General features: G+C 49.7%; 1 protein-coding gene across 4 annotated transcripts in view; it reads right to left on the minus strand.

Annotated features, from left to right (window-relative positions):
* BCL9 (BCL9 transcription coactivator) overlaps positions 1–18608 on the minus strand; it is a 904233-nt gene that overhangs the window by 198059 nt on the left and 687566 nt on the right. For all 4 annotated transcript variants that reach the window (XM_078656778.1, XM_078656780.1, XM_078656777.1 and 1 more), the window contains one exon: positions 5333–5632. In XM_078656778.1, the coding sequence (XP_078512904.1) occupies positions 5333–5577 (245 nt within the window). In that variant the 5' untranslated portion in view covers positions 5578–5632. The remainder of the gene's footprint in view (positions 1–5332; positions 5633–18608) is intronic.

Genomic DNA, 18608 nt, shown 5'->3' on the forward strand with positions numbered 1-18608 from the left:
CAAGTCCATTGGGAAAGGTCCTTACACTCTAAAACTTCAACTGCGACTTTCCCATAGAATTGTATGGAGCACGCTGTTGTGTTCCCAAACTGCACCAGTACTCCATGGGGGGTGTCCCTACTTATTCACCTTGGGTGGTTCCTTGGGGTCCCACTGATTCTTCATCCTCTGGACACTGTCTTGACTCGTGTCGCGGTTCTTATAACACTATTTTAGCATTTGGTTTGGTCCCGCCCTGTGGCACACTGTGTATTAGTGCTATTTACTATCATTTCTGTGCTTCACTATTGTGTGCTTTGTGATTATCTCTGTGTAGGAGATACTGTGTCGTACTAGAGAGTGTGATATTAATAAATACATATTTTTATAACTACTGTGTGGTGCTCCTTTCATTTAACCAATAGTATAAGTTTGCATTCTTGTAAAAACAGACTTCTTAAGATTCCTTCAAGACTAAGCCTGAAGGCTGCTCTCTACAGCTACTACGATAGTTTTTAAGGTTACCTTTGACCTCTTAAATCCCCATAAGTGTTGCTTGGACTGGTGCAAGGTGCCCACTTAAATTAGTGGACAGCTTAAATCAGGTCAACTTCTCACAATTATCTAGTGGCACAGACACATCACACCTATTTTTGGTACCAGCCAGACGCATGACTACAATATTTGAAACACAAACACTCCCAGGCTCACCCCTGTCCCCTTTCTTCCAACTTACTGCGTGGCCTCACAAGGACACCAATGGAATTTCACACATTACAGACTGCATGCTGGGCTTGGGGGAGACTTCGTAAGTACCTGAAGGTCGGTCGCCTATACTCCCCACACCTGCCACTGCACCCCCGACCACCAAAACTCTAACACAAACTCTCCCGAGGTCAGCTTCGAGTGATGAGAGATGAGTTTCGGGAGGGCCAACTGCGTTCAGTCACAGAAATGGTGGAGGGCCATGACTCATTTATGTTAGACACATTTCTTCTACATAGAACACGGGCCTCACCGGCCGCCGCAATGCGTCCCTCACTTGTGGAGCCACAAGGCTTCCCTATCTAAATTAATCATATCGCCTGATACAATCGTGAGATCAGATGCGTGCTATCACCTAGCCCAGACGCTTCTCCTGGAGGTGGGTGGGGGAACGCGGGCCGCCTGGGAGGGGGACTTGGGGCGTCCTTTGACGTAAAAAAGGTGAGCATTCTGCTGTGAGCAAACTCACTATATCTCCAACAACTACAAATACAAGCTCCTTCACTTGAAATATATACACAGGGCCTATTTCACCCCTAAACTTCTTGCTAAAATAGATCCAACTAGACCTGAATATTGCCACAGATGTGCAGCGCCACATGCGGATTTCATTCACCTGGTGTGGAACTGACCACCCCCCCCCCTCCACTCCTGGTGTTTTGGGAGGCAGTTTTTGGTCATTTGGCTTTGATGGTGCACTCAGTTGTCTCCTACCCCATTGCTGGGTTATGTCCGCCAGCTTAGGGTTGGAATCCGGCACTTTGCCCCTATTGCTAGCCAAGATCTCTGCACTGGGGCAGGTCTGCACCACCGACAATAAAGGCTTAGTTGAGAGATCTCCTGTTCTGTGTTACCACTAGTGATGTATATGCAACATTGCTGCCCCTTGCTTCCTGACCAAAAACATCTGGAAGCCACTCCTATCTGCTACTACCCCCTGAACTTAACAAGTGCCTTTACACCTACATTAAAGGTTATGCCAGCTAGCCTGTTAAGACAATCAGAACCATTTGTATTTATTCTTGTGTAAACCTGCATTGTTGTTTATCTTTATTTTTATATTTGCCATGGTCACATCACATGCCACTTATCGAATTGACACAATATGTACTGTTGTTGCTATGGTTCCTTTTTTTTTAAATGCAATCAAAACATTTATTTAAAAACATTTTATTTTTTTTAAGTAGTGGTCACCTAGGAAAAACCTACTAATGTAGTGAATGTGCCAAAATTCACAATAAGTGTGCATAGAACGCAAAACAGATGGTAGAAGACAGGCAGTGAAATGTGAATAAAGGTATGTATATATATTTTTTGATGTGTTATAAAAATTACATTACTTAAACTTAAACAATTTATTTAAAAAAATTTGAGAACACGTGCTGTGTGTCTGTAGACTATTTGCTAAGTGTCTTGACAGAAGTCTAAATCTGCATTAACAAAAATGTGATGGGCAGAAAAAAACACCTTGATCATTACTATAATCTAGTAGGTTACATGGTATTCTTGTCTCTTCTAAACATTTGTAAACCTTTCAAAAGTGAGATGTAAGTTTGTAAGATTCACAATCAGAGCAGCAATGTTGTGATTTCACTCAGAGATAAGAGAGCATCACGCGATAATGAGTCTAGGGCTAGATCGACTAAATAGAAAGGAAAATCATTCCGTGGGTGGAATTCAGGGCAGATATTTTTCCGAAAAATGTCAGAAAGTATTTCAATAAGGGCATTCTGAAGCAATTGATTTTAATAAATGTTGCAGGTGTGATAGAATTCAATCAGCATATTTAAAAAAAAAAAAGTTAAGTACTTTTCTAACAGTAGAGAATATGCCTCTACTTCTCAAAAGGGACTGCTGTTTGATGTAAGAATTATTCATCCTCAGTATATATGTATGTAAATGGTGGTATTTCTATAGCTCAAACCTAGAAAAAAGGTATTGAAGTGGTCCACATGGTCAAAGAAAAGTGTCAAGTCACTGAGTGATAGGAGAGGTAGGTGAATTGATAATGCATTTTGATGGATTGCCTTCTTAAGGATGGTGTCTTCAACTCTTTCCTAAGTTAAATTAGCATTGGGGCAGTTCTGATGATATGGAGGATGTTCTGGAGCCTAGGCACAGAGATGGAAAAAGGCCTGCTGCATTTTATTTAATTTGTTATCTCTTATACTGTAGCCTGATAGTGTGTTGGCCGCGGGTGTAATAAGACCCACCTAGGATGGTGAGCCTGTCCGCAAGATAAGCTATGGCTTTGTGAATGATGCTGGATTTGAAAATAGCTCTGGCCATCAAGGTTAACTAATGAAGTTCCATCAGTCTGGGGATGACGTGATCATATTTCTTCAGACATGATGCAGCATGCAAAATGTCCTTCAGGGGTGCTAGTATGAAGTCTGGGAGACCATAGAGCAGGGTGTTACCACCATTCAAATGCAAGGCCTTGAACATCAGTTCTGAAGTCATTTTCTGGGAGAAACAGTTTTACTTTCTTTAAGAACAGAGAGCTAGCAGCAGGTGGTTTTTGCTTTTGTGGTAATGGGTTCCTTTGGTGCAATGTTGGTGTCTAGGTGACTCCAAGTGACCTGGCTTTGAATTAAAGTTGGGGTTCGAAGCAGTCATGGTTCATGTAGTTTAACCAGGTTTGTTGTTCTTAGAAAATACAAATTCTGATACAGATTCAGGCAGTATTTGAGGCGTAGTATGTCTAAAGCAGAGGAGCTTTTCAAATATCAATAGCTGTAGTTAAATGCTGCCTCAGAGCGCAGATGGACTTGTGAATTAACTGTCCTTACTGTATGTGAGAGGCATGTATAGATGGTGCTGCTGCGCTGCCTGAGCCACGGAACTCAAGATACACTTTGCCTAGAGTGGCTCGTTACCAGATATTGGGAGGATGTGGCCTACCAGCTGAAGCTTCATTGCTCCTCTTCAATAGCTAAATGCAATCATTTGGTTCCTCAGGCAATCTTCAGGAATTTGAAGGGGAAGCGAACTCTGCAATGCTCTAGGGGAAACTGCACGAACTCGATGCATATCAGCTTTTGAAAATGTGTTTTAACCATCCCAAGGCCTAGAGGGTCTGTGTCACAATAGACCACCACTGCTACATTTGCATAAATACGATAAGCAGGGTGGGGGTGTTAGACACATTTATGGCTCTATGGAGGAGACATGTAACTGAATGGATAATTGGTCAGTGGAACATCCTGCAAATGTGCAAACAGGCCAATATGGCAGGTAGACCCAGCCCACAATGGGACTGCAACGTAATAGTAACGGTTCTTTCTAGACAAGGAGCATTACATACAGGTAGAGAAAAGTGTTACTGCACCACACTGTTCAAAAAGGGTGTAAAAATACTATAAACACCCAGTTGCCGCTTAACTAAACATGGTTTCAAAATATTAGCCCACATGCTATCGGGGTGCTAAATTTGTGAAAGTATGCGGCATTTCCCTAAATGTATTCCTAAAAGATTATGTGTTACAAGAACATTTTCATGTGACCCCCCAAGAGCGTTTCTCAATAGCCTAGCTCCAAAGAACATTTGCGGCCTTGTAATACTATTCTGTTTAAGTACTACATGCTGTCACAGGAGGGCTAAGCTATCCAGGGCAGTGGTATGCACTAGTGATGAGGAGAGCCCCTGCTGCTGGTCAATTTTTTTTGTGGGACTGTACAGGTCTGCATCGGAGTTTTAGGATAATGCTCAGCACCTCAGGAAATTAGCAGTGACGATCAACAGAAGAGCCAGTGGTAATAGTTCCAAACAAAAGCATTTTGCATCCTTAGCCCCAATACTTCTTACTTAAGAAGCACAGGTCCTCAGCAAACACAAAATGAATTTAAAAACCAACAGGAAATTTATTCAGCAGTCCCCGGAACAAAAGGTCTTTGAGGAGGACAAAGGGAAACACCTTCAAAGCTGAAATTCAAACTAACTAAAAATGAAGTATAGCTGGGCCACCAATTGCTTTTGGGTGAAGGATCATCTTGCTTTATTTTACCTTAGATTGTTGTGATTATCTGAAGTTTTTGCCTCTGCTGTCCATTCAGAATACAGTAGGGATGCTCTTGAACACAATTTGCTTAAGAGCTTTTTCCCAGATCTCAACAAAGACAACTATGTTCACACCTGTTAATTGTCCCCATCACCAGAAGAAATGGACTACAAAACAAATGAAAACCACCCAGTTATGTGGCTAATCAACTTACTCAACACAGAAACGATACCACCTAGTAATGCAACATTCACCATGTTTTTAAGATTTCATCTGAATCTTAAGATCCGAGATATGTTATTATTTGAGCACACACTGTGTGGCAAGGCAACAGCAAAGCTAGAATGGTGGGACTACATGCATTAGAATAATACAAGCAATGAAAAACGTAGCACTGTAGTGGCAAACTCTTGCGGTCTCCTTCGAGCCATTCCCTACTCACCTGGCCTTACTATGGGGTAAGGTGCTGCTCACCAGCAGCGGATGTCTTCAGAGGCAGGGTTAGTTACAGACGAGAGCCGCACTGAGACTTATCAACCCACCTGCATAGGAGAATATTGACATGGACAACCCTTCAAGTGTCCTACCTCTGTGCGTTTTGCGATGGCGAGTTCCTCAGCTTGGGGTTACTGGAATGCATTGACAAAGATCCAAGGTTCACAGTTGCTGGTGCAGAGGGGCTGGCCACGTTCCTCTGGGGACTGGTAGCGTTGGGGAAAGCTTGTAGCGCTTTTTGCACAGTGCCTATGTCAGTGACGTCCTTCCGCTCGTCCTTTTGTTTGTTTCGTTCTCTCTTGTTGAACTGTGCTCTTCCCTCCTGCAGCTCCAGCATTCTTCGGACGTGTGCTTCCTGCTGCCGAGGGAACGACGCACATCTCCAGGGCACACTGTGCAAAAGGAACAGCAATCACTTAAGTACAGAAATAGAAGTAGCACTTACTTTAGCAACATACTTGTTGAATCTCTACAAATAAACTGTATTAACATGAAATTACATGCATATTGCGTTGGAAGACTAGAATATTTCTCACAGGTACAAACTACCACTATAACAGTCAAAGAAGGTAGAATCGTCCAACAGCCCTAACCTGGCAAACCGGCAGTTTAAGTGGTGCTCAACTATCAGAACAGAGTCGATGAAAAGAGTTTGGACAAAGCCTTTGTTTTCAGCAAACTTCAGAGAAGCTCACTCTGGAGATGTAAGAGAATAGAATGCACTTAACCGTCAAGGACGAGGTGACAGGCAAAGCGCAGTGAGCTGGGCATTTAAAGACCCAGGTGACCAAAGCAGAGGGAGCTGGGTAGAACACGCAGGAGCCAGAACACAGTTCTTAAAAACATGTTTTTTTGGGTGTATAGACTTGATTTCGATAGAGTAAACACTCGTGTGCAGCCCTGGAGCGGATTACAAATAATTATCTATACTGTATGGACAGTACATTCAACACAGACTAGCATTGTGTTGAGTTCCAATTAGTTTGTACTGTCATTTATAGATCCATGGCAAGAACAAAACCACATGTCAATATTTACCAGCAGGTCTCAACAACGGCCAAACAGGCTGCACAGAAGAGAGTAAAAGGGGCAAAACAGGGGAACGTCCAGTATTAAACAAATACATAATCTGCAGTGATTTTTAATCATAGTGTAGGGCGAGATTATGGATTTAAAAACAAAAAACAGACGTTCATAATTTATAGGCATTAAAGACAGCAATAATAAGTATGCTTAGTTATACTACGGAGTAATAGGAATGCAATCAGTATCAAATTTATTTATTTGATGAGTTTTATATAGCGCTGGCTAAGAAAAAAGCGAGTTACAAAATGTCACAAATTACAGAATGATCACAAAGTCAAGACATGAGTTACTAGCGAGCACAAAAGTAGGAAGCTTTTCTCACTACATTGAATGAAAGATGCTAGTCATTTAACTTAATCATCACTCAAAGCAGTAATTTTTAGGTCTCGCCTGTCAATGTGCATGCGCATTGAGCAGAGCGAGACTATAGAGGCTTAAACAGAGCTTACCTACACTGGCGATTCACTGGCGATTTGATGAAGTGCATGTGCACTTTTAACTCAATGCGCACGCGCAATTAGTTAAAATGCGCGTGCACAGCATCAAATCGTCAGCTTAGTGCCGCCAGCTGCTCTTCCCGCTCCTCCCTCTGCTGCATCAAAGGCTTGGCGCTCTGCCTCAGCCCAGCCATTCTCCTCCCCTAATTACCCCCTGCTGCATCAAAGGCTTTTTCACGGCCGGCCGTGCTTTCAGTTTCTCCTTTTCTTTTTTTTTTTTAATCCGCTGCATGTTGATAATAACGATATCTGCTTGCTTTGCTTTATAACACTTCTTATCATAGTTTTGCCGTTTCTAAGTTCTATCAATCACAGGTTCTACTGTTATCATTTTATTTGTACTGAATTTCCCAACCTCAGAAGCATGAACGCCTAAATAAGTCTTACTGAGATTCAATCTCATAACCTGCGGATCATGGAAGATGTCAGAGATGCATGTTTAATGTGATGCAATATCTTGCTGGCATCCTGAGCTTGACTCCTCTAATCAGAATGCTTAGAATGCTTGCATTAAGTAACTACTATTTGCCTGCCTTGTAGTATTAATGTTGGGGACATGAAGCGTATGGAAACAGCCTTGGAATGCGCTCACTGGTAATCTCCCCATCTCTTGCCCACAACGAATGGATAACCAACATGTAACGGCCGGTCGGCCGTGCTTTCAGTTTCACGACCGGCCGGCCGTGTCTCCTTTTCTTTTTTTTTTCTTCTTCATTAATTGAATGCGCTCACTGGTAATCTCCCCATCTCTTGCCCACAACGAATGGATAACCAACATGTATAAAACCTCCTCATGAGTGCTGCAAAGCCCACGCCCCCCCTCCCCTCCGACAAACTTTACGAAATCCAGGAATGCTGCTGATTTCATCTGTCGTTGAGCCCACAGCGTCTCAGAACCAGCTTGCTTTTTTTTTTAGGCATGCCATAAGTATGCGCTATATCCACATCCACCACATCCACATCCACCACCACATCCACCACCACATCCACATCCACCACCACATCCACATCCACCACCACATCCACATCCACCACATCCACATCCACCACCACCACATCCACATCCACATCCACCACCACCACATCCACATCCACCACCCCCACCACATCCACCACCACATCCACCACCACATCCACCACCACATCCACCACCACATCCACCACCACATCCACCACCACATCCACAGCATCCACCACCACCACATCCACAGCATCCACCACCACCACATCCACACCCACCACCACCACCACACCCACCACCACCACATCCATCACACCCACCACCACTACATCCACCACCACCACCCCATCCACCACCACCACCCCATCCACCACCACCACCGCATCCACCACCGCATCCACCACCGCATCCACCACCGCATCCACCATCACCACCACCACCACATCCACCATCACCACCACATCCACCGCCACATCCACCATCACCACCACATTCATCACCACCACATTCACCACCACCACATCCACCACCACATCCACCACCACATCCACCACCACATCCACCGCCACATCCACCGCCGCATCCACCACCGCATCCACCACCGCATCCACCACCGCATCCACCACACCCACCACCACATCCACCACCACATCCACTGCATCCAATACCACATCCAATACCACATCCACCACCACATCCAATACCACATCCATCACCACATCCATCACCACATCCATCACCACATCCATCACCACATCCACCACCACACCCACCACCACCACATCCATCACACCCACCACCACCACCACCACCCCATCCACCACCACCACCACCACCCCATCCACCACCACCACCGCATCCACCACCACCACCACCCCATCCACCACCACCACCGCATCCACCACCACCACCACATCCACCACCACCACCACCACATCCACCACCACCACATCCACATCCACCACCACCACCACCACATCCACCACCACCACATCCACCACCACCACCACCACCACCACATCCACCACCACCACCACATCCACCACCACATCCACCACCACCACCACATCCACCATCACCACCACATCCACCACCACATCCACCACCACATCCACAGCATCCACCACCACCACATCCACCACCACACCCACCACCACCACACCCACCACCACCACATCCATCACACCCACCACCACTACATCCACCACCACCACCCCATCCACCACCACCACCGCATCCACCACCACATCCACCGCCGCATCCACCACCGCATCCACCACCACATCCACCACCACATCCACCACCCCATCCACCACACCCACCGCATCCACCACCACCACATCCACTGCATCCACCACCACCACATCCACCACCACATCCATCACCACATCCATCACCACATCCACCACCACATCCATCACACCCACCACCACCCCATCCACCACCACCACCACCACCCCATCCACCACCACCACCACCACCCCATCCACCACCACCCCATCCACCACCACCACCCCATCCACCACCACCACCACATCCACCACCACCACCACCACATCCACCACCACCACATCCACCACCACCACATCCATCACCACCACATCCATCACCACCACATCCATCACCACCACATCCATCACCACCACCACCACATCCACCACCACCACATCCACCACCACCACATCCACCACCACCACATCCACCATCACCACCACATCCACCACCACATCCACTGCCACATCCATCACCACCACATCCACCGCCACATCCACCACCACATCCACTGCCACATCCATCACCACCACATCCACCGCCACATCCACCACCACATCCACCGCCACATCCACCATCACCACCACATTCACCACCACCACCACATTCACCACCACCACATTCACCACCACCACATCCACCGCATCCACCACCGCATCCACCACCACATCCACCATCACCACCACATCCACCGCCACATCCACCATCACCACCACATTCACCACCACCACCACATTCACCACCACCACATTCACCACCACCACATCCACCGCATCCACCACCGCATCCACCACCACATCCACCATCACCACCACATCCACCGCCACATCCACCATCACCACCACATCCACCGCCACATCCACCATCACCACATTCACCACCACCACATCCACCGCATCCACCACCACATCCACCACCACATCCACCACCACATCCACCACCACATCCACCACCACACCCACCGCCACCACATCCATCACACCCACCACCACCACATCCATCACCCACCACCACTACATCCACCACCACCCCATCCACCACCACCCCATCCACCACCACCGCATCCACCACCGCATCCACCACCACATCCACCACCACCGCCACATCCACCACCACCACATCCACCACCACCACATCCACCACCACCACATCCACCACCACCACCACATCCACCACCACCGCATCCACATCCACCGCATCCACTACCGCATCCACCACCACATCCACCACCACATCCACCACCACATCCACCACCACATCCACAAACACATCCACCACCACCACATCCACCACCACATCCACCAACACATCCACCACACCCTCCACCACACCCTCCACCACACCCTCCACCACACCCTCCACCACACCCTCCACCTCCACATCCACCATCACCTCCACATCCACCATCACCTCCACCGCCACATCCACCACCGCATCCACCACCGCATCACCACCACACCCACCACCACACCCACCACCACCACATCCACCGCATCCACCACCACCACATCCACCACCACATCCACCACACCCACCACCACATCCATCACCACATCCACCACCGCATCCACCACCGCATCCAACACCGCATCCACCACCGCATCCACCACCACATCCACCACACCCACCACCACACCCATCACCGCATCCACCACCGCATCCACCACCGCATCCACCACCGCATCCACCACCGCATCATCACCGCATCATCACCGCATCACCACCGCATCACCACCGCATCACCACCGCATCACCACCGCATCACCACCGCATCACCACCGCATCCACCACCGCATCCACCACCACATCCACCACCACATCCACCACCACATCCACCACCACATCCACCACCACATCCACCACCACATCCACCACCACATCCACCACCACATCCACCACCACATCCACCACCACATCCACCACCACATCCATCACACCCACCACCACTACATCCACCACCACATCCACCACCACATCCACCACCACATCCACCAACACATCTACCGCCACATCCACCACCACCACATTCACCACCACCACATCCACCACCGCATCCACCAACACATCCACCACACCCACCACCACCACATCCACCACCACATCCATCACCACATCCACCACCACACCCACCGCCACCACATCCACCACACCCACCACCACTACATCCACCACCACCGCTACCACCACCACCACCACATCATCCATCACCACCACACCCACCACCACATCATCCATCACCACCACACCCACCACCACATCCACCGCCACATCCACCATCACCGCCACATCCACCGCCACATCCACCACCACATCCACCGCATCCACCACATCCACCACCACATCCACCACCACATCCACCACCACATCCACCACCACATCCACCATCACTGCCACATCCACCGCCACATCCACCGCCACATCCACCACCACATCCACCACCACATCATCCACCACCGCATCCACCACCGCATCCACCACCACATCCACCACCGCATCCACCACCGCATCCACCACCGCATCCACCAACACATCCACCACACCCTCCACCACACCCTCCACCACACCCTCCACCACACCCTCCACCACACCCTCCACCACACCCTCCACCACACCCTCCACCACACCCTCCACCACACCCTCCACCGCCACATCCACCACCGCATCCACCACCGCATCACCACCACACCCACCACCACCGCATCACCACCACACCCACCACCACACCCACCACCACCACATCCACCACCACACCCACCACCACACCCATCACCACATCCACCACCACATCCACCACCGCATCCACCACCGCATCCACCACCGCATCCACCACCGCATCCACCACCGCATCCACCACCGCATCCACCACCGCATCACCACCGCATCCACCACCGCATCCACCACCGCATCCACCACCGCATCCACCACCGCATCACCACCGCATCACCACCGCATCACCACCGCATCACCACCACATCCACCACCACATCCACCACCACATCCACCACCACATCCACCACCACACCCACCACATCCACCACCACATCCACCACCACATCCACCACCACATCCACCACCACATCCACCGCATCAACCACCACCACATCCACCACATCCACCACCACATCCATCACACCCACCACCACTACATCCACCACATCCACCACCACCACCACCCCATCCACCACCACCACCGCATCCACCACCACCACCACCACCACCACATCCACCACCACATCCACCAACACATCTACCGCCACATCCACCACCACCACATTCACCACCACCACATCCACCACCGCATCCACCACCGCATCCACCAACACATCCACCAACACATCCACCAACACATCCACCACCACCACATCCACCTCCACATCCACCACCACATCCATCACCACATCCATCACCACATCCACCACCACACCCACCGCCACCACATCCACCACACCCACCACCACTACATCCACCACCACCCCATCCACCACCACCACCGCTACCACCACCACCACCACATCATCCATCACCACCACACCCACCACCACATCCACCGCCACATCCACCATCACCGCCACATCCACCGCCACATCCACCACCACATCCACCGCATCCACCACATCCACCACCACATCCACCACCACATCCACCACCACATCCACCATCACCGCCACATCCACCGCCACATCCACCATCACCGCCACATCCACCACCACATCCACCACCACATCATCCACCACCGCATCCACCACCGCATCCACCACCGCATCCACCACCGCATCCACCACCGCATCCACCACCGCATCCACCACCACATCCACCACCACATCCACCAACACATCCTCCACCAACACATCCACCAACACATCCACCACACCCACCACCACCACATCCACCATCACCTCCGCATCCACCACCGCATCCACCACCACATCCACCACCACATCCACCAACACATCCACCAACACATCCACCAACACATCCACCAACACCCACCACCACCACATCCACCACCACCACATCCACCACCACTTCCACCGCATCCACCACCACCACATCCACCACCACATCCACCACCACATCCACCACCACATCCATCACCACATCCATCACCACATCCACCACCACACCCACCACATCCATCACACCCACCACCACTACATCCACCACCCCATCCACCACCACCACCCCATCCACCACCACCACCCCATCCACCACCACCACCATATCCACCACATCCACCACCACCACCATATCCACCACATCCACCACCACATCCACCATCACCACCACATCCACCACCACCACATCCACCGCATCCGCCACCGCATCCACCACCACATCCACCACACCCACCGCCACCGCATCCACCACCACATCCACCACCACATCCACCACACCCACCACATCCACCACCACCACATCCACCGCATCCACCACCACCACATCCACCACCACATCCACCGCATCCACCACCACCACATCCACCACCACATCCACCACCACATCCACCACCACACCCACCACCACCACATCCACCACCACCACATCCATCACACCCACCACCACTACATCCACCACCACCACCACCACCACCACATTCACCACCACCACATCCACCACATCCACCATCACCACCACATCCACCATCACCGACATATCCACCACCACATCCACCGCATCCACCACCGTATCCACCACCACATCCACCACACCCACCACCACATCCACCACCACATCCACCACCACATCCACCACCACATCCACCACCACATCCACCACCACATCCATCACATCCACCACCACACCCACCGCCACCACATCCACCACCACTACATCCACCACCGCATCCACCACCACCACATCCACCGCATCCACCATCACATCCACCATGACATCCACCGCCACATCCACCACATCCACCACCATCGCATCCACCACCACATCCACCTGACAAAGGTATTAATTTTGCTATTTTCAAAACCAACTCATAAATTAAAAAAAGTCAAACTTTCCTAATGCGAGACCTATTGCATTTTCAATGCTTGTTTTTAATGTATTTATAGGGTGCAATAGTGACCAAACAGCACCATGGCGCTAAGAGTGACTTTGGATGAGCTTATTCCAATTTAACAGAAAAGTCTTTCAAGTTTTTCTAAAGACATCATAGGAACGGAGTACCGCTGGTGGTGGGGTTGAAGTCCCCATTCCAAAGATACAGGTAACTGGCTTCTTTGTTCAACATTACAATAGATGGGGTCTAGTGACATTAAGATAAACCACAAGGTCAGAGGCAGAGAGGTTAGTACCATTTTCAGGGCTGGGAGAAGAGTTTGTTGGCTATAACACCCCTAACTGCCATGTATTTTTTTTTAATTATACACTTTAGTTTTATTGAGTTTGTTGGACTTGGCCCTTCTGGCAGGTTCACCCCTGAACTTTTTGCTTATGAATGTGAATTGGTGGTAGTGATTTTTGGTTTCTGCGCACTTTACCACTGTGTCCCAGGGTAAAGTGCGTGCGTGTTGTGAGGTTGGGCTGCCCTCCCATAGGAATGTATGGGGAATGTACGTGTCCATGTTAGTTCCTGATGCGTGGGGAGTGCAAGCTCGAGTTTGGTATGTGCGGACTCGTGTGATTAAATGCTGCGCGATGATGTGTGCGGCATGATTGTGTTTAGTGTGGAAGTGCCACTTCTAGAAGTTGGCAAGTCTGTGTAAATTATGTCTGGCGTGTGATTGTCTGGAGCTGGCTGGTGTGCCAGGCTCCAGGAGTCAGGATGGGTGTGCCCCGGTGGTGAATGGGAGATCTGCATGTGTGATGGGTGGAGAGGAGTGCACCTGGCACCTGAATAGGGCTGGGCTTTCCCCACACAATGCTGGCTCCGCCCCATATGGTGCGACTGATGTGCCTAGCCTGGCCAGTGAATAGGGAGAGGGACTGAGCAAAACAAAGCGCTCCAAAACCAGCTGCGACTGGTTTTTCCCCCACCCCGCACACAGAAAAAGGTTTTATCTGTATAAAAAGGGGCTGTGTCCCCAGAAATGTGTTTCTCTTGCTGATCTTACTTTAGAGGGGGGCCTGCTGCTGCTGGGCACCAAGAGGACCACCACTGGAGATTGCCTCCCTGCCTAGGAGGACCCTGTGAGCTGGCCCCTGGGCCCAGCCTTGTCCCCCCCACCTACTGAAGGACTTGTTGCTGGACTTTGGGGGCATTAGCGCATGAGAGTGCTTTACTTTTAACTTTCTGAAGCCCTACTGTGCCTGGGAGCGCTGGATTTGCCCCTAGCGCACGGAGCACTTTATTTCCACTTTGGCGGCTGCCCACGCCGCATATTGCAGATTCTGGTGGGTCCGCTTTTGAGAATTCCATAGCGGGTGCCTACCCCGCAATTGGAGGCCTCTGGAGGGAGCCTACCCCTCCTTCGGGCCGAGTCCGAGATCCACCGGCGAAAGCAAGCCGAGGGAACAGCCGCTGACATCACCCGGCGAGCCACGCTGCCATTGGTGGAGGCCGCGGGAGGCTCGCCGGGCAACTCGCGCTGCAATTGGCCCCCTAAGCAGAAGGGAGCCTACCCCGTGCTCCTGCGAACGAGAAAGCCAGCGCCCTCCCCCCCCCCAGGCTCCCAGGAGTGAGGGAGAGCCCCAGGGAGCGAGAGAGGACCGCGAAGTGGGAGAGGCCAGAGGAGCGGGAGCTCTCCTGCCACAGCCGCCACACGACCCGGTGAGTGCGCAGTTGTGAAGATAGGGGGGCCGTCGGGGCACATTGCCGGTGCCCGCCCCCCTCCAGTGGTGCAAACGTCCGTGTGGGGGCGCTGTGAGGGTAAAGCGGCCCCGACAGGCAGCGGGCCGCTCCCCCAGCGAGGTCCCATTGTTGTTAGAGCCCACGAGGGCTCCGGGGGCATTTCCTGATTCAGAGTCCACCAAGCGGACTCTAACGTCGGGACAAGTTGGTCATTCCGAGCCCGAGAGGCTCAAGGGGCATCTGAGGGTGGTAGAGCGGCCCCGGCTGGCAGCGGGCCGCTGCCCCCACACTGGGCATTCTTTCTTCGGAGCACCAAGGCTCCCAGTCCGCCTTGTTGTTTCTTGAGCCCACGAGGCTCCAACGTGTTGGCCCCATTATTGCTACAGCTGCCCAGCACTTAGTGGGCAGCTGCTCCGTTTAGGCCCCCTGACATTGCAGACACTGGGCGTCCTAGCCCCAGAGAGGTCAGTTGGCCTGGGGACAGTCACAGGTTGTGGCCTATGTGATTTCTGCGCAATTGTTCTTACCTACACCTCTGAATGTGTTTCTATGCATCATGTGTTATGCTTTTATGCAGATACCCATAAATTTATAGTGATACTTAGGTGGTGGTTCTTCCTAGTACAGGTGTTGCTAGTGAGGTCCTGGTTCCCTGCGTGATATTTTCCTACGGTGGTTAGGGTTGTGTAGGTGGTACTTACCTCTTACCAGTGGTTACTGGTTGTGTGCTTTATTTCCTCTTTAGTGCTACAGTTATTATTGTCCTATGTGCTAAGCGCTATTCCTACAAGAATTATTATTCCTACAAAGTGCTATTTCTAACAAGTATTCTAAGTCTAAAAGTGCATATTCCTGGCAGTGGGTCCATGTGGCCCTGTCCTGTACATACATCCCCTGTAAATTCTGCCCGTGCCTGTTGGCACATTGTAAAGTGTGTGTTTTTATCTAATGTGTTTGGTATAATAAAAGGCTATTTTTATACATAACCTTGTGTGGAGTTTCCTTTGTGGTTGGCCTTGGGTCTTGTTGCTGGGGGTGCGTGCGCAATCACTTAACTTACATAGCCTCCGGGATAAGCCTTACTGCTCGCGCCACGTTGCCTAGAGGGTGAGCAGGGGTTATCTTTGGCGTGTAACTCCCTTGCCCTGACTAGAGTGGTGGTTTCTGCCTGGCTTTGGTGCAAGCCTCAGCCAACTGGAAATACCATTTCTAACAGAGTTGGTATAAAAAAATCTTCTTAGAAACAAGAAAATGAAGAACACACGGTTAAATATAATATACAATTGGGATGTCTCTAACAAAAAAACAGGAACAATCAATTAAGTAATAAAAAGGTGGTGTTTCAATAAATATTGTATTTACTGTATTAAGATGCACATTTCTCTGTACTAAGCACCCTTCGCCTTCAAAATGCCAAACAAAGCAGTCCTTCACACTCAAATCACAAACCTCAAATCGCTAGAAATATACCAGATAATACTGCCCCATAGCAACAAAACCAAATACACAAACAAAATATATCAGCAGATACTCTTGGTCATCTAACACCTCACTCCATCCCAAAATATCAAACACAAATCCATTCTTCACGAAATACCAGCATAAATAACCCACTGTCAAAGCAAACTCACTCTCCCTCCCCATGCAGCAAACATACCAATAGTTCAATCAGCAATCATACAATACCCACCCACACATTTATCATCCATTGCTCAAATCAGAGCCATTCAAAAATGATATTTAGGCTCCATCACCACCCCTCTCGCACACACCTTTCATGTACATAAAGGGAAGCAACTCCACAACATTCTTCAGAACCTCGCATCCCCTTATCAATCCCGAAACCCACCATTCACATAGAACTTCACAGCCCAAACCCATCATGTCAGACTCCCCATTACCATCACCACCAGACCAAAACAATATCTAAGCCTTTTGGAAGAAGATAATGAAAACAAACAACCTCTCTCCGCGACAGTTTACCACCACCAACAATAGCACACCACCCACAACTTCAATGGACAATACTCAACCTCGTACAACACAAATTAGGTCTACCTCCAAAATAGATGATTTACACAGCCTACTGATAAAAGTTCATTCAATTAAAAAAAAAACAAGTACTACATATCAACCTATTGATAGACACTGCTAGACTTACTTTTCACTACAGAATCAAGGTTGTGAAACCTACCTTGTCAGACACAGTCTTATACCAACATTTTCATGTTACTTTCCCCTTCTCTACAGACCACCAAAAAACCACCACAACTAAAACAATCCTAGCCTAAGCCACATACTGACATTGGGAGAAGAAAAAAAAAAGAATTTGGAGGATCTAGAAAATCTGCTTATCTCAAACACAGATCTGGTCATCATCAATTCTGCACAAATAGTCTACAGATGGTTCTGTAATTCTTCTGAAGACATCCAAGCATAACAAAGAAAACGCGCCCCTTGGATGAATGCAGAATTAAACAAGCATTCGCAATGCAACAGGTCTCGCATCAGTTAAGAGTTAGAGAATTTGGCATTGTTTGTATTTTGCTAAATTAGTTTGTTTTTTGTGTACTGAATGGGTTTGCCAGCTAAAGATTTGTATGTATGTGTGGAGTAAGTATTTGTATTATACCTTTAGTGGTATTAGTGTTGGTGGCAATAAGTATGTAGCAGCAGTATGCAGGGTTGAGTATTGCATTGAATATTTGCTGGTGTATAATAGTATATGTAGCATTAGCTAGAGTCACAATAATTTGTATTTATCACATGAACAAGGAATATTCACAGACACCACCCTTAGGGAGCCTCATCCC

The sequence above is a fragment of the Lissotriton helveticus genome, chromosome 8 (assembly GCF_964261635.1).
Source record: "Lissotriton helveticus chromosome 8, aLisHel1.1, whole genome shotgun sequence".
Taxonomy (NCBI): domain Eukaryota; kingdom Metazoa; phylum Chordata; class Amphibia; order Caudata; family Salamandridae; genus Lissotriton; species Lissotriton helveticus.